Source organism: Amblyomma americanum, chromosome 1, assembly GCF_052857255.1.
Source record: "Amblyomma americanum isolate KBUSLIRL-KWMA chromosome 1, ASM5285725v1, whole genome shotgun sequence".
NCBI classification, from domain to species: domain Eukaryota; kingdom Metazoa; phylum Arthropoda; class Arachnida; order Ixodida; family Ixodidae; genus Amblyomma; species Amblyomma americanum.
Genome location: NC_135497.1, coordinates 368,682,550 through 368,707,132, shown reverse-complemented (window position 1 = coordinate 368,707,132; position 24,583 = coordinate 368,682,550). Strand labels below are relative to the sequence as shown.

Below are 24,583 nucleotides of genomic sequence, written 5' to 3'. Positions count from 1 at the left end.
TAGGGAGATGGTTAGGAGGGTTAAAGAAACCTGGCTGAAACGAGTGGCGAGATGTTGCAGCTGGAGTAACCTTCCAGAGTGCTGGTTGACCCATGAAAATTCGTGGCGCATTTACGATGTACATGTGTACCCACCCGGTTGTAGAGTGCCCGGATGACGTTGCCAAGGTTTGCCAGGGAGCGGTTGATGTTGTGGGCTTCCCGCAGGCGCGCCCCCACCGACTGCGACTCCGACAGCCGCTCGCTGCTAGCCAGGTTCACACGGTTCAGCCGCCTTGTCCACAGCCACACTGCATGACACACACTTCAATCTGCAGAGGTGATCATCAGGTGAGTAACAGCCTAACTGCCTACTATACTGGACGGCCAAGTAAGAATACTGCAAATGTACGCGACTTAGAGGGCTCCAGAAGCATAGGTAAAATATCGCTTGTTTTCAATAGTCCGCCTTTGTTCCGATGCTCGCCATCTGTTATGAGAGATTGTTTTCGATGCTGTGAAAAAATCAACAGAACTTGAGAAAAAAATGGTTCGTTTATACTATAGCAATTCGAGCTCTACTGGGATGCCGACGCAGTTCGAATTAACCCTAGTTCGTTATAATGAAAGTCAACATATTATGCCTTCTGAACTGCATTCCAATTGCAGTGTACCGCAACGGCCTAAACCTGTTCTAAAGCCCAAACCTATCGGAAGGAGTCAGCCTTCAAAAATGAACAAACGCCGGACTGCGTTCAGCACGTGCGAACTTGCGCAGCGGAGGGCCGCACCGGAGTCGCAAAAGGACCTGCGACCAATTGTTAATATGGTGGAGAGGCTGGAAAACTGAGCACCGCGCTACCCTCCCGCGACTGCTGCACGTACACTTACATTGCCTGATCTTCCAGACTTCCGATTCCGACCCCATTCTATAGGCTGCAGCAAGAAATCCAGTTGGAACACGCCAAAGCAAATAGTACACCGGTCTATTAGAACTGTGTTGGGAGTTCGTCCACTGACCTCGACAGCTGAGCTCTGTGTGCTCGTTGTGGCCAGTGATGTCCGGGCGGAAGACTGGGTGGGACCGGGATGACCGTTCGTTGCACTTGGTGGCAGCCACGGCCCGGTTCTTACGCGCACACCACAGCAACTGGCCGATCTGGGGAAAGGAGCAAGAGGTGGTAGAGTACGGTGAAACTGCGTTGATTCGACACTGCGGCCGAAGTACCGTCAAGTGGCCATGTAAGCCTATGGCGTCGGAAGCTCGTTTATTCGGGGTCCCTAGAGCTTGCGACAGTTCATTAGGACATGCTCCCAAAGCGGCGCCGTGTCGTGGTAAGACCTTTTGTACGTGCGATAGTCCAAATATTAGTCCTACAAGGCTTTAGCTGCATATTATATGTGTGCAATGGCAAGCATGACAAGGATTCGCAGGTGTGCGTCAATAGGCCGAGAGAGTTTTCGGTCATGTAGTTAACCGGCAGCCCTCGGTAACAGCAGCTATCAGCCGCGCATATCAGCCGACCGTGCAGCACGCCGATTGCGTTGCCGCCGATTTTTAATTTTGTTTACCGAAGGGGTCTAAACACTCCAGCGCCAATGCGCGCCTCCCTCACTCCGTACCCGCAGCATATTTCCGTTCCAAACTCCACTGCACGAACGGAGGACAGCACGTGACGAGCGCGAAGCCTTCTCACATGCGACGCCATGTGCGAATATGCTCCAATGCTACTGCTTCGCACACTGAAAAAAGCCACAGGAACCCGTAACAAATTATGGAGTTCCGCTATAAAGACGGTTCCGGTAACGCGTGCACGAATCGAAGCATTTGACAGTACTGCGAAAAGTCTCCATTGTCGCAGTTTTAGTCTTAAAAGGTAATGACCATTGTCCAGGTTTTTGCCAAACAAGTTATACTTTCAGGCGAACTGTTTTTGGCAGCTTTAGGAATCCCTCCGATAATTTAACATTCGCATATATCAGACGTCCATTCCACTGCCTTCAATTCCGAATTAACTAGGTTTCATTGTATCAGCACGACATGAAATTTAGACGACTCAAACTCTGCACAAGCATCTCATGTCAGCAACCTGACAAGTAAACGAAACCAAGCACAACTTCAGTCTCAAGAAGGACATGTTCCTGCTGCTCCAACACATGACGAATTTCACTGGGTGCCCCGTACAACATTCTTTAGGAGCTAAAGAAGCAAGCCTGAGTAACAAAAATTAGATACAAATGAAACAGCCTTCAAACACTTTCCTGGAAGGTTCAATTAACACATCTTTTCATTGCCGCAATTTGCGTAAGAACGATGTTAGGTGCACCAGAAACGCTTGAATTCGGGGGTTTTACGAACTTTTGTGGATTCATTACATGACCGGAGAGGTTACCGAATGTCGTCGAAAAAACTAAGCTGCTCAGAAACTTGAAGCAAAGCTGTTGTGTAAAAGTGAGAAAAGTAAATAAAATAAAACATCACAGCTAGTGAAAAGCAACACCTTAGACAACAACGCGCGGGTGGGTACATCTCTGTCATGGTTCATTCCATTTGCGAGCACTAGGTGTAAATACTGCCCCGAGTGCAGTGTCCCTGAGGCGATGCAGCCCCCTTAGACCTTGTGCACCTTTGACCGTGCTGCAAGCCACACTGATGGGCCCACTGGAGCTGTTGCCATCTGAACACATGAAAATGGCGCTTGGGAAAAAATAACTCGCAGGCAAAGGCGAGTGAGAGCCCCACAATCAGAGTACAGGCCACTACACGCGTAATACACATGCAATGGGGATATGCAGCGTGAAAAGTCCCTGACACTAGAGCAATCACGGAAGTTTGTTTTCCCTACACACTATAAAGACACCTGTCAACATAATCGTAAACCTATTGGCTGCGTCGCACTATGGTGCATTGAGAAGGAAGACCTGAAAGGGCGGCTGCCTACCTGTTGGGCTGATTTGACTGGCACCTCTGTCAGGCTGGCCACTGTGACAGGCTCACCCTTGCTGATCATCATGAGCCGCAGCGGTGGGGCCTTGTCTGCTTGGGACGGAGGTACCAGGAGGTCGCGCTGCGTCTCGTTGTACACCTCCACAAAGCTGACCACCATGGTGTACTGCAAGGGAAGCAAGCATCGGCCACATAAATAATCGCTCTGGACTCAAAAAGGTGGTCGTCATCGGCAGGCTCAAAGAGCCGTCGCACTGCAGCTAATGTGCGCTCACATTCTCTCCTCACTTCCTGTGCGTACTAACCGTCCACTGGGGCTGCTTCTGGGACGCCTCGAAGACCTGGTGGAGGGCGCGCAGTATGATACCCCTCAGCTCGTCGTCCTCGTCCCCCTCCATGGTGTTGGTCTTGCCGGCGCCCGCCTGGCCGTAGGCAAAGATGCACACGTGGTAGCCATTGAGTGCACTCTGCACAAGCTGGGAGACTTCGGCATACACCGCTGCCTGGCTGGCGACGCCCGGGAATACCCGGTCAAAGCTGACAGTCGTGAACCTCTCTTGCTGGGCCTGCATGGGCATGCAGGGCAGAAACACTGAAGACTTGGCACCACTGCACGGGCTGCCCAGGCATTAGCGACACACTGTATACATTGAAAAATAAACATTTTGACAGATTTGCCTGTCTGGTTGGGTTTGAAGAATTATAATAAACTGCACATCTCCAACCAAAATTTTAACTTTAACCCAACGTTCCGAAGCCGACTCGGCTCCTTTATCAGGGGTGACTCAGGGCAGTAGCTAGCTTCTTTTAAGAATAGAGGGAGGGGGGTGAAAAGAACAGCTGTGTCGCGAATGGCGCGGGGGAGGGGGAGGGTGGTTTAGGCTGTTAGTCACACTGGCGCACTGCAGGGAGGTGCTGAATGGCGACTTTTTTTCGTTGCGTTGAAGAGCGAAGTCCCTGGGAATATACTGGGGGCAGGCTTCCTTTTGTGCGGTTGATATTGTTCGGGGTGGTTTGGATATGCCAGGATTCCAGAAGGAGCTTCTTGTGGTAATTTGTTTCGGTTCCGAGGATGCCGTTTTCTTCAAAGTTGATTCTATGGTAGGAGTCCTCGGAATGTTCGGCTACTGGATTGCGCTCTCTTGCGAATTTGCGGACGTCGTTCTTCTGTTGCCGAATTCTTTCTTTGAAATTTTTGTTTTCGTCGATGTAGCTTGCGTCGCAGTCGGCGCATGGAATTTGGTAGGAAATGCCTTGGGCTCTTTCTCTCGGCGGCCGGTCTTTGGGAACAAGTAGGCAAAGCGCAACAGTGTTTGTGGGCTTGTGCGCAACCTGGAGACTCGATTTTTTTGTCGGGACTCCAGGTTGCGCACAAGCCCACAAATACTGTTGCGCTTTGCCTACCTGTTCCCAAAGACCGGCCGCCGAGAGAAAGAGCCCAAGGCATTGTCTACCAAATTCCATGCGCCGACTGCGATGCAAGTTACATCGGCGAAACCAAAAATTTCAAAGAAAGAATTCGGAAACATAAGAACGACGTCCGGAAATTCGCAAGAGAGCGCAATCCAGTAGCCGAACATTCCGAGGACTCCGACCATAGAATCAACTTTTAAGAAACCCGCATCCTCGGAACCGAAACAAATTACGACAAGAGGCTCCTTCTGGAATCCTGGCATATCCAAACCACCCCGAACAATATCAACCGCACAAAAGGAAACCTGCCCCCAGTATATGCCCAGGGACTTCGCTCTTCAACGCAACGAAAAAAAGTCGCCATTCAGCACCTCCCTGCAGTGCGCCAGCGTGACTAACAGCCTAAACCCCCTCCCCCTCCCCCGAGCCATTCGCGACACAGCTGTTCTTTTCACCCCCTCCCCTCCGCACTGAAAAGACGCTAGCTACTGCCCTCAGTCACCCCTGATGAAGGAGCCGAGTCGGCTTCGAAACGTTGGGTTAAAGTTAAAATTTTGATTGGAGATGTGCAGTTTATTATAAGACTGTATACCTACAAGGGGAAAAAACTGGCGGTTTAGCATTGCTAAGCACTAAATATTGTGCGAAAGCACGGCGGGCCACCCAAATTTCGAGGGTGGGTCAATTTCATATTGAGACTAGGTCAAACCTTTCTTCCTCCCGAGCACGCCAAGACAAACTGGCAGTCAAAATTGACCTATGTCATTCCAGGGGCAAATTTCGGGTGCCCTTACCCTATTAGCGATATGCCTCATGAGCAATACCACGTGTTTCTATCCTTACTCTGCAGGGCTATCCCCAAATTGAGATTTGGCTTGGTCCATTGCCGTGCACACCGATTCTCTTACTGAGTAACTGAGGTTTCATTTTTTTCGCGTGAGACATCGTCGAAATCGATGGCGGTAGGCTAGAAGTGTTTTCGCGCTAAAAAACCTGCAGGGACTATACACGCATTGCACATAATGCAAAATTTAGCGAAGCCAGGAAACAATTTTGCTCTGCAGTAAAGATGTCGTTGCACTTGGCAGTCAAAAGTGCAGCATTGCAAATAGAGCGAAGCTGCACTGTTGTAAACATCTACAGGTAAAGCGATTAGAAAAGGGAACATCTATTCAGCATGCACCCAACAAATATGACCGTGCCGGAATTGTGTGCAGTGTGCCGCAAGACACAAATGTGCCCTCCCATCTTTGCAAGAAAGCTCTCCCACAGCTTTGCACAAAAAAGGGTTGAGAATCTGTCTTGCGGGAGAGTGATTCCCTTGCGAAGAAGCGTTCCACAATTTTTGTTAGCTTACAGTGCCACGCAGACCTTTCGCGAGTACTATTGGGAGGATTCGCCTTGGTTTACGGTCACTGCGAAAGTTATTGTTCATTTTTATTTTCTACACTGATTATTGCAAATTAAATTTACTGCGGTAGCACTTTGGGTTAGTTGGTTTCATGCCGCCAAAAGGTAGAGCAAAGAAGTACAGTTAAAGCTGGAATTACCGAAGTCTAAAACAAACAGTTTACTTCGGAATACTGAAATTTCACTACATTGAAATTTATCTCCTAGTATACTAAGAATCCACCAAAAACGCGCTGGGAATAACTCATGGGAAAAAATTTGAGACTAGGTTGGTCCTTTACTCCTGCGCTTTCTTCGCCAGCAGCACCGGTGTTGCGCGCGTTTTGGTTATCGCGTCTATCGCGCAAACCGCCTCGTAGGTGATAGAGACGACGCACTCGTTTTGAGTTGGTTTTGCTGTCATCACCTGCTTGTAAGTGCCCCGAGCACACCGCCGACACGATGACGCGTTCCGCCGCAGCCACCGCTGCGACCTCGTGGCTGGCGGAGGCGGCTTCGAGGCGGGCCACCCCGTCTACCGGACGGCGTGCCGGATGCAGCAGGAGATGCAGCATCCAACCTCTCCCGCGCTACCACATATCCTCGCATTGTTCATTATAGCACAGCATTCGTTTGAAATGACAAATGAATTTTAATGAGAGCGTACTGGGCTTTTGTTGAAACGCGTTTCTTTGTTATGGCGTTCAGTGCTTATACCTTTATGAAAGCCGGCGAGTTCGGCGAAAAATTTTTCTATCTAGTGGTTTTGCCGGCCTTGGAGACAAAACCCAGCAATAATTCCCTTTTAAATTACCAAGTGCAATACAGCGCTCAAGCCTATCAGATGCTGCGCACATAATTCCAACATGGCGAACTCATGTTTCACAGTTGTGCAACACGCCGATAGAACATACACCCCACTATGGGCAACAAGTAGCCTAGGGGTTGCAGCTACCTTGCCACTCACTTGCAGCGCCCACCATGCAGTTCTCAGTTGACCTGCCCACTCACAGGTCGCCCAATAGTATCTAAATTCATAGTCCAGGAAGAGTGCCACAATCACACCACTGGCCCGGTTCGGAAAGTCCTCTGGCCAATGGGGCCGCGCTCACCTCCGGGTTCGTGCGGAGCATCTCGGTGGTCCGCTCATCTGGCAGCGTCAAGAAAGGTCGCTGCGGAGCTTTCTCAGGGGGCAGGAGGAACCGCAGGTGGCAGAACACGCGGATGTTACCCTGCAACATCGTGCGCGGGGGCGGTCGAATATAGACCGGTCCATGCTCACTTTCACGTGCAGCAAGTAAGGCAACAGCATAGCAGCTTCACTGCAATGCCTTTGATCTGCAGAAAAGTTTACCGGCCCTACCAGACACAAGCGACATGCAAAACTATATTCATAATGTCACATTTCCTTTTTACTCACTGTTGAAATCACAATCTTGATCCCTACTTGCTTAACCAGCCCCCTCGCCCACATATAGCAGCCAACCCATTTTTCAGACTTCAATACTTCTTTCAAGATATTTCTGACCTCACTGAAGAACCGTCACGCATCTCATAGAAACGCATACATTTTCACAACCGATATTTCGGACTCCAAAAGTTGGATTTTGAGGACCAAAATAGACTCCCGCAATATTGTGGAAATTGTTTTTCAACTGAAAATTTGTTTTTTTTTTTCAGCTTAATAAAGACTCAAGCGGGCATCGCTGTCTCAATCAACCGGTTCTTAGCCCCTGTGAAAGCCACCATGAGGGATTTAAACTGAGTCAATCTGAGGGGCTGGCATGGATAGGCTTGGCAATTTGTTCTTCGTGGCTGCCACTTGAAATAACGGCACGCTCTTCGTTGCCATCGAGATGGCCTACAAAGCGCGGGCAATAGAGCCGCGGCAACGCTGAGGTGGCAGGGATAGGCGTGCAATCGGAAGCTCTCGCCGTTACCTTCGTCTCCGCGAGCGTCGTTCACCATGGAAACTGGTTTTTCTTCGCGGCATGACCTTTGGCCGCGTCGCGCTGCCTGGTGTCGTCACAGTAACTATCGTGACGCAAGGTGGTGCGGACATGAGGTAAGCATGATTGTGACTCAGAAGTGCTATCACAGCTTGCAAGCGGAAAGTGAGGAGCGACGAAGGTTGCGACTTTTCAACCCAGTTTTCCGCAGAAAGATTTTTTGAACTAACTGAAGGCACAGCGCACGAAGGATGGGACAAAGATAGAGACAAACACAGCGATTATTTCCCACCTGTTGTCTCCCACCTTCTCGGACCGTTCCCACCTTCTTTAGGTCATGGCTTACGTGTTTGCCGCATTGCGCGTACTGAAGCGTGGAGGAATGTTAGACTGTTGAAAGACTGCCTGCGCATCGCCTGCTCGCAGAATGCCCCCCCCCCCCCCCCCCGGTGCTGCCTCCCGACATCTCAGCCAGGAACTGCGCGCAGCTTCACTCGGCACTGAATGGCTGTGGCGACAAGTCTGGGCTGCGCTCCCAAAGAAAGAGCGAAAGGCACAAGCGGAACCGACCGTTCACCTCGTGGGTAACCCGAACATCCACGCAGACGATCTGAAAATACTGCAAAAAGGACCGAACTTCTGCTCAGCACCCTCACTAAGTAAACCGGAGCTACTGGCAAGAAAGACAGCGGGAAGAGCAAAGGACGAGACTGACGCCGCCCGGTGCATCCTAGACACAGTGGAATCCTTTCCCACCACAAAGGTAAACACAAACCATTTTTATGTACACAAGCTGACCAGTTCTCTCAAAAATGCCGATCTCAAGCTAGTCCTGGCCGACAAAGAAGGTGGTTTTGCCGTCCTCCCGTCGGCTGTTTACCACAAGAAATCTCAAGATGCCATAAGTGAAAATTTTCATCTTGTGAAGAAATTCCGCCCGAATAAGGCAAAAAAGGAAGCACTGCTATGATGTGAAAGGCTTGGCTTGGACAAGCTGGCAACCAATGTAAACAAAAGCACAGGCTCGAGCTTGCAATTCTTTTCAGCCAAAACCCACAAAAAGGATCGTCCTTTCCGGATCATTGTAACCGAAAAGGGCACCTGGCAACTTGCCCTTGGGTCATACCATCAAAACTGTTTTTCAGAACAATCAATGACCCTTTCCTTGTGCGCCGCCCAGCAACTGTGTCAGAATTTTTCCAGGAGAAGCCTTTGAAAAATATCAGCGCTTTGTCTGTTGACACCAAGGACATGTTCTATTCCCTCCCTCAAGATGCCGTGCGCATTGCCATGAGTCAAGCGATTGACCTGTACGGTGCCACCAAATTCCAAAACCACTGCGGAACTGACGTTGCCAGCCTCCTTGATCTACTAGATCTATATCTGCGCTCGACGGTCGTGTCTTTGAATGGCAGCTACTTTATCCAGAAGGAGGGCGTCTGTATAGGCTCGGGCCTCGCTCCGTTCCTCAGTGACTGTCTACTGGCTTCCTTGGACCAAAATTTGCAAAAAGCCTTACTTGGATCTTCAGTGGTTCGTGTGTTCCGTGACGTGGATGACTTTCTGGTGATTTTTAGATTAAGGAGTAGCCACAGTGTTGCAGATCAAGCCAGTGACACCCTCAAATCTTTCAGGTCTAATCTAAAACCATTTCAACTAACGATGGAAGTTCCGGATCATGACGGCATTCGCTTTCTGGACCTACAGATAATGATGTGCGACGAAGGGGTATGTTAGCGCTACTCACCGTGAGCACAAAAAGGGCTGCTATCATACTCATCCGCTCAATCAAAAATAGTAAAACGAGGCGTCGTGACAGCCGCTCTCAAAAATGTCATTTCCAGGTCATGTTCTCATCAAATGCAATCTATCTTCAGAAGACAGATCATGAGGCTGAAAAGGCCGGCTTTCCAGGTCACATCATGCGTTCTGTAGCGGAGAAAATTCCTGCCGAATTCAGAACAAAAACAACGAGTTCGCTTGCAGCAGAAAACCGAAACTTCGCGGTGATACCTTATGTGCCCAAGGTATCGCATAACCTGAAAAGAATTGCAGAAAAAGCCGGTGTCAGAGTAATATTTTCTGCCCCAAACTGCAGCGCTTGTGTAAAACCCTAAACCGTGAAGAACCTCCACATGCTGAATGCGGAAAAAATCACGAATCACTCTATGTGCAGTGCCATAAAAATGTTGTCTATAAGATAGAGCTATCCTGTGGGCGATTTTATATTGCCGAAACAGGGCGCTGCCTCAATGATCGCCTAAGTGAGCGTAAACGCTCCCTAAAACCACCCCCAAAAGCCATTTGGTTATACATTGGCTTTCCTGTAAATGCACTCCTTTTTTTCGGCCGTACTAGAATATTGTATAAACATAAGGACCAATGTATGTGGGAAATCGTGGGAGCTCATTTAATTCACCGGGGACTTGACAATTGCGTCAGCAAACCTTCCGTCGCGCTAACACAAAAAGAAATTGACTATCTTAACAGTTACGTTCGCTTGTGTATGTTGCGATTGTGTGCTTTTGTTGTTGTGCTTTTTTGACAATCATTACTGATGCTGTTCTTCTATTGATTGTGCTCCTTTTTTCCTATTTATTGCGCGTGAGCAATAAAGCCTTTAAGTTGTAAGACAGCGCTGTGTTTGTCTCTTTCTTTGTCCTGTCCTTCGTGCGCTGTGCCTTCAGTTAGTACCATGTACCGACTAGCCCAGACAAACACCTTATTGCAGTAGATTTTTTGAAGTTGATAGATTTTTCGGAGTGTTCGAATTTTCGGATCATTTTCCAGGTTCCGCCGAATCCGAAAAATCCGTCGGTGACCCAGAATGACCCTTGAACTTCACGTGCCAGAAGCAGTGTCCAAATCGCGCAGGTGTACGGCACTGAGTGAGTGAACTGACCTTGGCTATAAATAGCAATCACAGCAGCCTAATTCATAGGAGCCTCGAAATTTTCCTTTTCGAAGCATGAACACTGGAATCAGTCGGACACATTGCAAGTGGTGGTGATCTGAAAGATTTTTTGCCTACGTGGGTAGCAAGAGGAGACAAGGAGGGTTACAGCACAGAAAGCCTAACATTTTCACATACTAAAATTTTCGAACGATTAGCACTTGGAGGCATGTCCTGAATTCCAAAGCCACTTTTGGTCACTGTTGCATGCTGTGACCGGCTGGCGCCTTGAGAGGAGCCATAGGCAACTGCACAGAAGCATATAATATTTGAACAGCGCACGAAACTATCGTACAGTTCGGGAAATAATATTTTTTTATGGAGGAATGAAAGCCGATAGTGACATATCAACTAAAAGTTGTCTGTTGCAGTTGAAACGAACAGAAGTTTGCCAGCTTACTGAGTGTGCAAGCTATTCAATCTCGGGGGCCTTCTCCAACGGTTTTCTTTTTAGTTGATAAATAGTACACAGAGTTCACAAATCTTATTTTTCTCAAAATGAAAGAGTAATTATGCATACAAATGCACACGGCCAGAAGCTGGGCTCTTATGCCCGTGTCAGCGGAGAGGCCTGCATACAGCGTCAACTCCCAAGAGGGGAGTAAACTGCACGTGGCATCCAGCGAAGGATAGGACACTGTGCAAAGACATTTAGCCGTTAAGATGACATATGTGCAGTGCGTGGCAAATTCGTAGAAACAACAGAACACGTTCTACTAGAATGCCGCAGTATCCATCCAGATGTCGCTACAGGCACAGTCACTCTCCCAGAGGTCCTGCGGTTTTGAGAGAAAGGTAATACGAAAACATTCATGGTAGACGTTAGCAGGAAGCGATTAGAAGATTGGGGGCTCAAAAGCAGGGCGGTGACATTAGGATTCAAGTGCCCGAATAAAAAACTTAACGAAATATATATTCTTCTTTACATTTCTCTAACCAGACTAAATTTAGCTACCGCTACAGATACCGCTGAAAGTAATGACCGGCTCGAGAAATGTAAAGAAAAAAATGCCCATGGCGGCACTTGCCACCACTCCATCTCAAAGAGGCCCGTCTGTTAACCATAGCCAATTTTTTTGCTCTCCAATGTTGGCCCCACACCAAGCTCACCTTAAGTTTCTGCAGGCTGTTGTGCGTAGCCCGGCGTTCTTGCGCTGAGGCATTCAGCTGCTCCTGTTTTCTTGCCGCCTTTGCACAAAGGTCGGCAACCAGCGACTCGAGCCGCCCCTTGTCGGCAGCCAATGTCGCCCGTTGGACCTCCCGGTACTCCTGTGGTGCCTGTACCCGAAAGGCAAAGAAAAGGATGGAGGCGTTGATAAGTCGCAAGAGTGGCTTACTGGGAGCCTAAGGACAAGTTACTGTATAAGGAGTAGACGTTTCAAAATGAGCAAAGAAGATAAACCAAAATAAGTAAAATTAAGCTGTAATGTTTCCTGAACAAATATTATAAACTATGGGACAACTAGGAGTGATGAAAGCAACGGTCAGTATGATACAGGCCGAATAACTAGACCGATGAAAGTGAAGTAAAAAGCGGCTTTTCCCCGTAAGAGGACTCCCTTCCATCTAATGGCGTCAGACGATTCTCATGAACCTGCTAGCGTGACAATGCAGGGGGGGAGACTATTCTTTTTAATCTGCCACCACTTGCATTATCAGGCTTCTCAAGCTAATAGCTAGGTTTATGAGAACCGGCTGACGCCATTAGATGGAAGGTGGTGTTCTGATTTGGAAAAGCCGTTCTTTTCTTGAATTGTATTCGACTATAGCATGTAAAGCATATAACAGCTTGGATAGCGCTATGGGTGCTACGAATGACAAGCTTTTCCGCTTTTTTCAGCATTCGTTAAAGTGGAATTAGCTCATTTAAAAAACCACATATGAAGAGAGAGCATCTGTGAAGCCTGGAAAAAGGCTACACGGACACTCGGGATATGTGCACACTGCCACAGACAAAATTTGTGAAGCTGCGCTTCACATAAACAGGCCAACTGCGCTTCACATCAACAGGCCAACCATGAAATCTTTAAAAAGAAACCACTCCTTCAAGCATGAGCGCTGGAGGAAGGCTTGCATATTCACCATTCCAGCCTGTTGTCCTGGTATAGAGCAGTTAGAACTCTGGTAACAACCTTAACTTCTTTTCAGTGCAGCAAGCTCCCCAAAAAATTGAGAGTGCCGACCTATCTTTACTCGACCTTTTTGCGCAAATATTTTCGTTGTCTAAACAAGTGTGACGCCATTCGGTGTCACTAAAGCATCAGTCACCGAAAGGCCACAGCATACCGGAATGGAAGCTGCTTGAAAGGCACAGAGTGCCTACTGTGCCCTGCTAGGTTACCGTGTCAGTGGACCTAGCTACACTTGCAGCCATCTCTGTCGCCATCACAACTAGCCGGAGACGGCAAAATCAAAACAAGCTCCTGCATAGCACCTAGTCCCTAAATACAAGTGCGAATAATGCAATGCTTGCCCTAAAAATTGGCCAGAACGAACATTAAAAAAAAATGTTGGAGGTGAAGTGATTGCTGCAATCTCACTTTCCTTTTCCCTCCCACTTACTAAAGCCAACATCACAATATCTTTAATGAAGACTCACCATGCCTCTCGTCGAAAAAATGCTTTCAATGGACACTAATAAAGAGCAAGCTGTTCATTAATATCATCATCCTGACCACGCCCGGTGCAGAACAAAGGCCTCTCCGATATCTTACTAATAATCCTGCACTGCGTCTGCTGGGGCCACCCTACCTCCAAAAACTTCTTAATCTCCTCCGCCCACCTAACTTTCTGCCGCCATCTGCTACGCTTGCTTTATCTTTGAATCCATTGCATTAATGTTAGCTCTTAGGGCTGTTCATTTTAAGCAGTCTCATTTTTCAAGCCAGTTCGGCACTTAACCGGGGAAGGGGTCAAACCCATTAATGGGGAAGAATATTTTCGCATACGGATACCAAACATTCCATTTGTTTGTAAACAGACAAAGTCTCTGATTTTATGTAGTAATTCATTTAGGAGTTTGTCGCGAGCTTTTAAAAAATTCTGAGCAGGTATCTCGCCTAAATGCATGCCATTGTTTTTTTTCCTTGAAATCAAAGAATCCAATAACCTGAGTTTAAGGCTTTCGAGTTGTCGCTTCAGAAATGGGAAAGAAAATTTGGTCCCATCTGTCACGACTAATTCATTGCAAGCAGTACATGAGCACCTGCGATAATAAGGTAACAAAAACACTTCTGGCCATATTCCAGCGAGCCCCAAGGTATGTTCATGCATAAAACCTAGCGAGATCCCAATGCGGAGATTGGTGCCAATAGTTTCGCAGTTCTGCCACCCCTACCCTCCCCCATCCCAAGAGAGGTAATTCTTGACGATTCCTTCTTGCAATATCGAAGAGGAACTGCAGGGGCAGGAAAGACAAGAACAGGAGAACGCACCATGAGGGCCGTGCACTCGAGGCGAAGCCCTGCCAAAGCGCCGGTGGCCTCGGCCAGCGACCTCTGCAAAGTGGCCGCGTGCCCCACGGCAGATGTCAGCTGAAGGGCGAGAGAGTCCCGCTCCGACACTTCTGATGTCAGCTTGGCCTCCGTTGTGCTGAATCCAGGGAGAAAGGTGGCAGAGCTACAGAGTCACTCCAGTACCACTGCCATCGTTAGTACAGTAAAAACCTCGCTCATTCCGACTTCAAGTTAGGGGAGAAAACATGATAATTTTCCGCGTGTAAAAATATAGAATGGCCACAACAAAGAGCCAAAAAACCGTTTGCGTGAAAGTAAAATTTTTTGCTCAAAAGGCGAACAATGATCATCTGTTTAAAACAAAAATACGCGATAAAGGTGATGTTTAGTGGTTTCGTCGAATGCTTTAGTACATGCACACATTCCGGAGTGCCGGAAGCAGAACTACTCCATGATCTAAATTTATTCAGCGGTACCGCTTCGCGCATTGAAGTCGCGGAGCTTCTTTGCATGTAGCTTCGCACTACAGGGGGCTCCTCCGCACAAACGACCAACAGCACATGATGAGCGCCGAGTTTCGGCGCGTAGGAAGATCGGAAATACCACGCGGACGGCGACGCGCACAGCGCGCGCTAGCGCCGGAGTGGCAACGCTCCTTCAAAACGCAAGACGGATCAGCACCAAGACAATCGCTGTTCTAAACGGCGCCATTGCTGCGGGCTAGCGGCGAGGCTCCGAAAACGAAACTATGCGGCTGGGCTTTCTCGGCCTGTTGACGCTGGCCTGCCGAACGTAAACATGCGTGCCGTTTCGCACATCAGAGGGGCGCGGTAAGCAATGCAGTATTAGAGTTCAGCCCTGAAGAAAATATCTGGACTATAGACTTTCGAGGTGGTCATACCTCGACACGGCTCCACATCGGGAGGCTGTACGAATTAACCGATGCCGACCTCGGGGCGTCCTAATAAACGAACTATACGACGCCATAGCCTTCATTGCAGGACGGTTTGTGTCGGTAGTCTGGATTATCCAAATTTCCGAATTAACGGGGGTCGAATTAATGAGCTTTTACTCAGGAAAACCAGCGAGAAAAAAAAGGGCTACAACGCCTGTAGCTACTACCCGTACAATACCAGTAGCTAACTCAGTAGAACCCTGCTCTTGCGTTCCCAAGTGCCGACGTTTCTCAGCTGCTGAGTTTTCGCGAGGCAGTCCGGTCAGTTTTCATTGCCGCCCAAATAATAAAGACTCATGTCATGTCATGTCACAACTCTGGCAGTGTTCTTGCATGCTAAGTGGAGAACGTAATTTCGCGACCGTGGTTGACCCCGTGCTGCCATTTTGATAGCCACCGTTTCGCTCGGGCGGAATCAAGACGGCAGACTAGCCAAAGTGGGACTATACTCCATCAGCACTTCGCAGCTACCGTGTTCGGTGGCTTCCGACATGTTGCAGCTATCCCGACACCGACTACAATTACGGGCAGCGCGAATCTGGTTTCGAATGAACCTGAACTGCAGGCACGGGAAGTGCGTCATCGGCCCACTTCAACCATTACTTATTCTGGATTTGTACACGCCCATGAAATAATCTACATGCAACCCAAACGCATTTTGCAGCTCCCTCCGAAAAACTACGTCTCCAACAGCGTAGCATATTCTCCATTATATATATATATATATATATATATATATATATATATATATATATATATATATATATATATATATATATATATATATATATATATATATAAGATAAACGTATTTGGTTCTTAGAGGTTAAATGCAAAGTTGAGAAACGCTTAATTTAGACATTTATTTTGAGTCGACGTTTCGGACAGAGCCTGTCCTTTCTCTAGACAAGTTACAGCGATCTCCCACCTCTTAACTAGCTGACATTGGCACACATGTCCGACACATGAACAAAAAAACAAGCAAACGGATGCTGGAAAGAAGATGGGCTGAAAAGAACAAAATACTAGAAAAGGCAGAAAGAAAGAAACAAAAAAAGAAAAATGCACTATCGCCCGCCGCCCACCAAGCAGCCGCGGGGAGCCGGCAGAAAAAAAAGGAGAAAGAAAAAAGGAAAATGAGGAGTGGGAGCGGAGAATACGCACCCCTCAAGGCAACAGCAGAGCGGCGGCGAGTAAGGTGCACAGAGAGAGACGGTGGCAGAATCACCGAACAGATAAGGTGCAGCACTGGTGTGCCGCCGGCAAAAAATAGTAAACAAAGAAACAGAATAAAGTGCAGACAGGGCAGGAGACTTCTGTCACCTGGAGCCCCTTCGGCACAAAGAGTCAAGGCGGAACCAACGGCGCAGTGAGCTTAACTGGACAGGCGTGCACTGTGCATTAAAACGCGCACACAAAACAAAGAAGAAAAGCGGCAACACATCCGAGTTTGGGAAAGTCTTGTGTGGGTAAATGTGAATGGCGAGAGCGTTTAAGCGAGTGTTCTTCAATTGCACTGCGCTCGTCAAGGCGGTCGAACTGGAAAGATAGGGGTGGGGTTGGGGGATGAAGAGCTTTGTGTAAGCGGATGGGCGAAGCTTGAAAAAGATGCCGCTGGCGAGAAACGACCGAGGCATATCAAGCTGGCACTTGTCAGGTCAGCAGTGGCTCTACAAGGGGCGGATGGAGGACAATGCAACCGGACATTCATTAATGCCATGAGAAATTGTTTCAAATTTGTAAATAAAGTACGACTTGCGTTGCTCTCTTTCCCGGGTGTTGTTGAACCCACCCCGTGGGACTTTTATCTTTTTGCGTCAAATGGGTGATTTTTCTCATTAATGTGTTTTGACAGGGGAGGTTGGGTAGGCATAGGATATGCGCGCGGTGGTTATTAAAGCGAATTCGTAGAGGGTTAATGATCTGCCTAATGTACTGCATACTGCACGCACTGCATTCTACGAGGTATAATATGTTGCAGGAATCACAATCAAAGTTGCCATTAATTTTTCATTTGAAGACTGAAGCTCTCCTTATTGAACAGTTTAATGTTTTTATGTGTTGGTAGACTACGCATCTACTTTTTTCACAGCGTCGGCACCCCAACCCCGGTTGGTTATTTGTTTTTGAGTGTAGTAGAATGTTTCGAATGTTTTTGATCTTCCGTAGACTGCGTGAGAGGGAGCAGTGAAAATTTTGGCGAGGCGCTCGCCATGTTCGAGAATGTTGAAATGTTTTTTGAGGATTTTGTTTACGTTAGGCGGCTTACTGGTGAAGGTAAGTACGAGATTTGTCCGGTGATCTGTTTTTCGCTATGTCGACGTCCCTCCAGTATTTGCTCTCGGTCGAGTTTAGATTCCCTTTGAATGCCATCGTCTACAATGGCGGAGGGGAGGAGGGAGGGCTATCGTTGCTTAATGTGGACTTCTCGCTTGGAATTTTTTACGAAGTCCTCATCTTGGGAGCATATTATTTTAAATCGATGTGCCTGAGAGTATGGGATGCTTGATTTAGGGTGGTGAGTATGGCAGCTTTGGAAGTGTAGGTATTGTTGACAGTCCGTCGGTTTTCTATATACACCGGTGGTAAGTGAGCCTTCGTTTACCGAAATCTTAACATCTAGGAAGTTAATTGTGGTGTAGGAGTACGTGTAAGTGAAAGGTATTTTGGGTGGACGAGGTTGAAGTGTTCAATAAAATGTATGAGTTCTTGCTCTGTGTCAGTCCAAATTAAAAAGATGTCATCCAAGTAGCGTTTGTATTGGGTGGGCTTAATGGGGCAATCTTGCAGAAATTTATGTTCAGTACTATGCGTGAAAATGTTGGCGCAGGTGGGGATTCTTGTACCCATAGCTGTGCCGTTAATTTGTATATAACGTTGATTGTTGAATTCGAAGTTATTTCGAGTACGATTTTCGCTAGTATTTCTAAAACACATGGAGCAAGGTAGTCCTCCTTTCTGTTTTCTTCATACGCTTCAATCAGAGATTTGATGCCATCAGAATGAGGAATGTTTGTGTAGAGATAGACTACATCTAATGTTGTTAGGAAGGCTCTTTCCGGAAGTTTGAGACCTGCTATTTCGCGAAGGAAATGGTTTGTGTTACGTATGTAGGATGGGTGTGTTGTTAGAATATGTCTAATTAGTGTGTCAATGTAACTGGAAATTGGTTCCGTAATCATGCCGATGCCGGATACTATAGGGCGGCCAGGATTATTCTTTTTGAGGATTTTTGGTAGCATGTAAAATCGGCCTGGCGACGGGTGTGTTGCGGTGAGGGCTTTAGATAACCATAGGGACATGTCCCCATTCTTTGAAAGTTGATCAAGAGTCTCTGCTACAAAGTGTTGGTATTGCGCAGTTGGGTCTGCTTCTAGACGTTGATAGAAACAAATGTTAGAGTTGTCTCAAGCTTTCTTAAATTTATTTTTTGCTGTCCATGACAGCTTTACCACCTCTCTTTTCCGCTGGCCTTATGATTACATCTGTCCTTCTGCTGAGAGACTTCAATGCATCCTGTTCGTTTTTACATAAGTTCTGCCTGCCTGGAGTTGGTTCTTTTAAGCGTAAATTATGTCCTTCAGGACGGTGTTAATGTACATGCCCAAGTGTTTCTCCCTTCCTATTTTAGGAGTGCAGTGGTGGTTAGTAACGCCGAATTCTCAGCTATCCGCAGTACCACGTGCCCGATCAAAACAGTATTCCCGGAGTCGCAACGTTCGTGCATACTTGTCCAAATCTTTTAACATCGGGAATTCGTTATATTTACCGGTGGTAGAGCAAAATGTAAGGCCTCGAAAGAGGACGAGTATTTCTCTGTCGTTAGAGCCCTGGTTCATAGACTGATGATGTTATCCTGGAAACCAAAGTCGGGGCTTGTAACCGCAGGATTATTATAAGTAGCTGTTTCCGTTCCAGTTCGTTCTACGCGTGTTTTTGGAACTGTTGATGTTTGTGCAGTTCCATTGAATTTGTTAGAGCGTACTGTAAGTGTAGGGTTATTACTAGTAGCTGCCTCCGTTCTTGATTCTTTTTCGCTTGTTATTGAATTTGACCACGCGAGGTGTGGAACCCCGTCTCGAACGAATTTTTTGCGTTTGGTCTCGCGTACCTCAGTTGCTCTCTTTTCATCAAAGAACATAAGCTCGGTGGCCTCAGGCGCAGTAAAGGGAATTTGTTGACGCGGACGACTCTCTTCCATTCTCAGATTCACCAGCGTCTTCTCTGGGCGGTCAGTGGTAACTTCAAGCAAATTTAGAGAGGCAGATACGATTTCAATTAACCTTGTACTCTTGACACAGGTCACCCACTGATAGTGTTAACGACACTTGTAAACCTTTTGGTACGATTTTTGATTGAAGATAGGCCTTTAGGCTATGAATATAGAGTTCATGCCTAATTATTTTATCCAAAATTCTTCTTAATTTTAGAAAATTGGAGTTATTTGAGGAAGGCTGTCAGTAGGATGAGCGAGAGAGAGAGTCGGTCGGCGAACTCACGCGGTCTAAATGTCATTATTGACGAACCCGGTTTGTCGAACCGCCGCGCTAGCGGAGACCGCAGCATGACAGAGGGTTGCCGGGAAGGAAGGAAAGCGTTTATTGAGCTGTAGAGGGTAGGTGAGCAATTTGGCGGAGTCAGGTGTGTCGTCCGTCTTCTTAGCAATGGTCGTCTGCCCCTAGTCCAGGGCTCCGCTGGATGCCGCTGCCAGCTGTGTTCGCCGGATTATCCCAAGTTGGACGTCCTGACGGTCGCTGGAGAGCATTCCTTCCCATTTCTCCACACCCGGGTTTGGTATTTTTGGTGCCACCTCTATTTTCTGGCAGGCCGACGTTATGTGATAGAGCGTGGGTGTTTCATGGCACCATGGGCATTGTGTATTGTGTGGGTTGCATTTTGTTGAGTGTATTTAGATTCGGGTATGAGCCCGTCTGTAGCAGCCTCCAGGCGATGGCGTCTTTCCTGGAGAGAGATTTATGTGGGGGGGGGGGGTACCGTTTCCTGCAGCCCTTGTAGTGGTTTAATATTGCCGAGTTATCTTTGGGGACAGACTCGGCTTCCTCGAGGTCGCTTGTGGGGGAGCTCGGTAAAAAGTGTACCCTCGAGCTACCCTGTCGACCGCTTGGTTGCCTTTTACTCCCGCGTGTCCCGGCGTCCATACTATAGTACGTTTTATTGGTTCTTCTTCTGTGCTTTGTTTGGGTCGGTCCCCAGAGTGGAGTATGCGGAACGCTCTGTGACCTATTCTGCCTAACATGAAGTTTCGGCATGCCGTTTGTGAGTCGGTAAGTATTGTTAAGGTTTGGTTTGGTTTATGGGGGTTTAACGTCCCAAAGCGACTCAGGCTATGAGGGACGCCGTAGTGAAGGGCTCCGGAAATTTCGACCACCTGGGGTTCTTTAACGTGCACTGACATCGCACAGCACACGGGCCTCTAGAATTTCGCCTCCATCAAAATTCGACCGCCACGGCCGGGATCGAACCCGCGTCTCTCGGGCCAGCAGCCGAGCGCCATAACCACTCAGCCACCGCGGCGGCTAAAACCACCTGGTCTTGATCGTAGTGTAGTGTCTCTGCTTTAGGGAAATTATGAAGCTCTGAAGAAAATCTTTTTGTCTATCATTAACGGATTCTAAGAGACTGCCCTCCGCTGCCGCTATAGCGACGGCCACTTCTTCAGCCTCGACTACCGTGCAGTCCCGTAGCGACGCGATGATGATTTCCCGCATGTCCGAGTTTATCACAGCCGCTACCGCGTTGGGGTTGCTTTGTCCCGTCCTTCTGGGGTATATGGCTGCGTCCACATACACCGTTGTTGTCTGGCGGGCTAGTGATTTTTGGATATACTCGGCTCTCGCCTTTCTGCGTTCTTCGTGTAGGTTGGGGTCCATGTTCATGGGGATGGGGGTCACTCTAATTGTGCCTCGTATGCCGTCCGGGATAGTCGCGGTTCGCTGGATTTCTTGTATTTGTTCGTTGCATCCCAACTTCTGCAGAAGCTCCCTGCCAGACGGAGTCTGCTGTAGTCTCTGCAACAGGGCGACGTGTTGTGCCTCTCTCAGTTCTTCAAAGTTGTTATGAAGTCCTAGTGCTAAAAGCTTCTCTGTGGATGTACATTGCGGTAGATGGAGTGCTGTTTTGTATGCTTTGCGTATAATTGCATCAATCTGTTGGATTTCGCTTTTGATTGGGTTGTAGTATGGAAGACTGTAGGTGACTCGGCTGATCACCAGGCTCCTGACCAGCTTTAGCGTGTCTTCTTCTCGCATGCCCGAGCGTTTATGGGAGACGCGCGTGATCATGCGGGCAACTTGTAGGGTGGAAGCTTTGAGTAGAGCAAGTGCACATGTACACCGTTGGTTTGATTGTATCCACAAGCCCAAGATTCTTATGAGTGTTTTTTCTCGTATGGGCTTTCCCTCTAGGCAGACGTTCAGCCTAAGCTCGTCGCTGTTCGGGACTATGCGGTTTTATTTCCCTCTCCAGACTGAGCAGTTCTGATTTTTCGGTGGAGCATGCTAACCCCCTCGCTTTTACATAGTTCTCTACGCAGGTCGCGGCCTCCTGTAGTCTTTCTTTTTCTTTTAGTGAGCCCGTATTTGTCCAGATGGTGGTGTCGTCGGCATACATGGCGTGGTGTATTCCTTCGACTCCCTTGAGTTGTTTTGCAAGGCTGATCATTGCAACGTTAAAAAGCGTAGGTGAGATGACCGAGCCCCGGGGGGTTCCCTTGTTAGGGGTGTGGAACTTCTCCGAGCGGAGTTCTCGGAGCCGTATCGCCGCTGTTCTATCTGAGAGGAAAGCTTTGACGTAACCGAAGACCCTCCTGCCGCAGTTCAGGTCGTCCAGGCCTGTCAGGATGGCTTCGTGGCTTACGTTGTCAAAAGCTCCTTTGATATCCAGTGCCATTATTACGTTCTCTCCGTCCCTAGGGACGTTACTTAAAGCTCCTTCTTTGATTTGTAGAAGTACGTCTTGGGTCGACAGCTTCGCCCTGAATTCGAACATACTGTGGGGATAGAGTTCGTGATCCTTCATGTATTGTTGTAGCCTTAATGTTACCACTCTCTCGTACAGCTTGCCAAGGCGCGATGTGAGGGAGATGGGTCTTAGGTTTTCGATTTGTAGCTTTTTACCCGGTTTTGGAATCATAACCACCTCTGCATGCTTCCAATCATCGGGAACGGTCTCCGCTGCCCAGTGCTTGTTGAGGAAATCGGTTAATTCTGCGACTAGCTCGTCACTGAGGTTGCGGATGAGTGCGTTGTTGATTTTGTCCGCACCCGCTGCCGTATTCCTAGTTGTGCTTCGAATTGCTGCATAGACTTCTCGTGTGATGGGTCTATCCAGGCCTGGATTTTCTTTCCCCCGATAATCTCTTGCATAGGTTCTCGGGTTTGTGTCCCCGAAGCACTTGATGCGCACTTTGTCCAGGAGTTCGTTATCGGTTCCTTCGAACTGGTGGGTTAATTGGTATATTGCTTTATTGTTTTCTGCTTTGGTTTTGGTCGGATCGATGAGCGCTTTCAGGATATGCCATGTCCTAGCTGTGCTCAGAGTTCCGTTGAGAGAGTCACTGAATTGCTGCCAGTTCGTTTTCGCCAACTGTACTGCGTGCCGGGAAGTTCTTTCTGGCTGGGTATGGTATCAACACGGCCCTCCACCGTGGAAGGCAGCTGATGCTGCGCTGCACTAGAAGAGTCTGATGCTCCACTGTGGCTTGCTAGAGTGCTGGCGCTGCTCGCTCCGGATTTCGGTGTTGTGCTGGGAGTGGGGGGGGGTATACACATGGTTGGCCTTAGATGGAGGTTGGTGCCGGTGGGTTCCAGCGGATAAGCCTGTTGTTGAAGTGGGTCTCTCGGGGGTGCTGTCTCGTGTGGCGTTCCTGAACGACTTCGGGGCTGCGGGGACAACTATACCGTCCAATTTGCGAAGAGGTGGTGGCCGCGTTGGTGTCTGCGGTAGAGCTCTGCGTTGGGTCACGGCTGATCTGGCACTGGCCATCTCGGACAAGAGCCCTTGGCATTCTTGCGGTTTTTTGGTAAGGCACCCTTGTAGGAACAATGTTCTACCCTCCTCAACCTGTTGTTGCGTCTCCGCGATGGTCGGGAACTCTGGGTCTTCGGCTTGCCTGTCTTTTTCCTGGTGGTTCTTGAGCACCCCAGAGTAGGTGCGAGCTACTCGGGTGTGATGCTGCACGGGGGACCGGGTGTAATCCTCTGTTGTCGGCAGGTGGTCTTGCCCTTCTGACAGGAGATATCGCTGGTAGTCGAGGAGGAAGTTATAAATGCGCCATGACAAGATGGAAACTCCACCAAAACATGGATGAACTCCATCTGCTCCGAGGACACTGGATGGTAGAAATATCTCCAGCGAATGGTTATGGAGAAACACATTGGGTTCTCGTCGACAACGTTCACCAAGCTGGAAACGGAACCTATCAGCCCGACGATTGAATATATGAACGAATCGCCAGTTACTAGACCTAATTACCTAATTTAGTAATTAGTAATTTTTGAAGCGATTTATTAATCTAAGTATTATTATCCCATTGATAAGCATAACACATTAAAAAAAATTAACGTTCCCCTATGCACCTTGGTTTCGGCGACTGTTGGCTCCCATCATAAATTTGTCAAACGGGCCCCTTTTTTCCTTTAACTTGTCTGCTAATAGCTTAACGAGGGTCTCGGTTCTGGCAGTCTTGATGCCATAGGTAGCATAAGAGGGCTCTCGCAAAGTTTCCGCCCTCGCCGTTAGATGACGTTCTACGTCACACTCGCGGTATTACAGGACGTGCTACGTCCGCCGCTATGTCGAGGGTGGCGCTGGTGAACACGCTCAATCGCTTACACCCAGTAAACATAAATACCCACGAGAGCAGCAGATTGGACAGCCGTCGCCGTAGCTTAGTTGGTAAGAGCACCGGACGCGGTATTCGGAGGTCGTGGGTTCGGATCCCACCGGCGGCAGGGTTGTTTCTTCTGCTGCTTTATAAGTAATTTTCTTTAAGCGATTTATTAATCTAAGTATTATTATCCCATTGATAAGCATAACACAATAAAAAAATTAACGTTCCCCTATGCACCTTGGTTTCGGCGACTGCTGGCTCCCTTCATAAATTTGTCAAAAGGGCCCCTCATTTCCTTTAACTTGTCTGCTAATAGCTTAACGAGGGTCTCGGTTCTGGCAGTCTTGATGCCATAGGTAGCATAAGAGGGCTCTCGCAGAGTTTCCGCCCTCGCCGTTAGATGACGTTCTACGTCACACTCGCGGTATTACAGGACGTGCTACGTCCGCCGCTATGTCGAGGGTGGCGCTGGTGAACAGTCTCAAGGCTCGCTTACACCCAGTAAACATAAATACCCACGAGACCAGCAGATTGGACAGCCGTCGCCGTAGCTCAGTTGGTAAGAGCACCGGACGCGATATTCGGAGGTTGTGGGTTCGGATCCCACCGGCGGCAGGGTTGTTTTTTCTGGTGCTTTATAAGTAATTTTCTTTAGGCGATTTATTAATCTAAGTAATATTATCCCATTGATAA

General features: G+C 48.2%; 1 protein-coding gene and 1 non-coding gene across 2 annotated transcripts in view; one reads left to right on the top strand and one right to left on the bottom strand.

Moving 5' to 3' along the window:
• LOC144122014 (carboxy-terminal kinesin 2-like) overlaps nt 1-24,583 on the bottom strand; it is a 53,617-nt gene that overhangs the window by 13,427 nt on the left and 15,607 nt on the right. Inside the window, exons 2-9 of the mRNA XM_077655528.1 lie at nt 23,090-23,232; nt 14,064-14,220; nt 11,740-11,907; nt 6,840-6,959; nt 3,231-3,491; nt 2,921-3,091; nt 999-1,137; nt 135-289 (exon numbers count right to left, since the gene is read on the bottom strand). Of these exons, the coding sequence (XP_077511654.1) occupies nt 135-289; nt 999-1,137; nt 2,921-3,091; nt 3,231-3,491; nt 6,840-6,959; nt 11,740-11,907; nt 14,064-14,220; nt 23,090-23,232 (1,314 nt within the window). The remainder of the gene's footprint in view (nt 1-134; nt 290-998; nt 1,138-2,920; nt 3,092-3,230; nt 3,492-6,839; nt 6,960-11,739; nt 11,908-14,063; nt 14,221-23,089; nt 23,233-24,583) is intronic.
• Nucleotides 23,938-24,011, top strand: TRNAP-CGG (transfer RNA proline (anticodon CGG)). Its single transcript has one exon. It is a non-coding gene; the product is annotated as a tRNA-Pro (tRNA).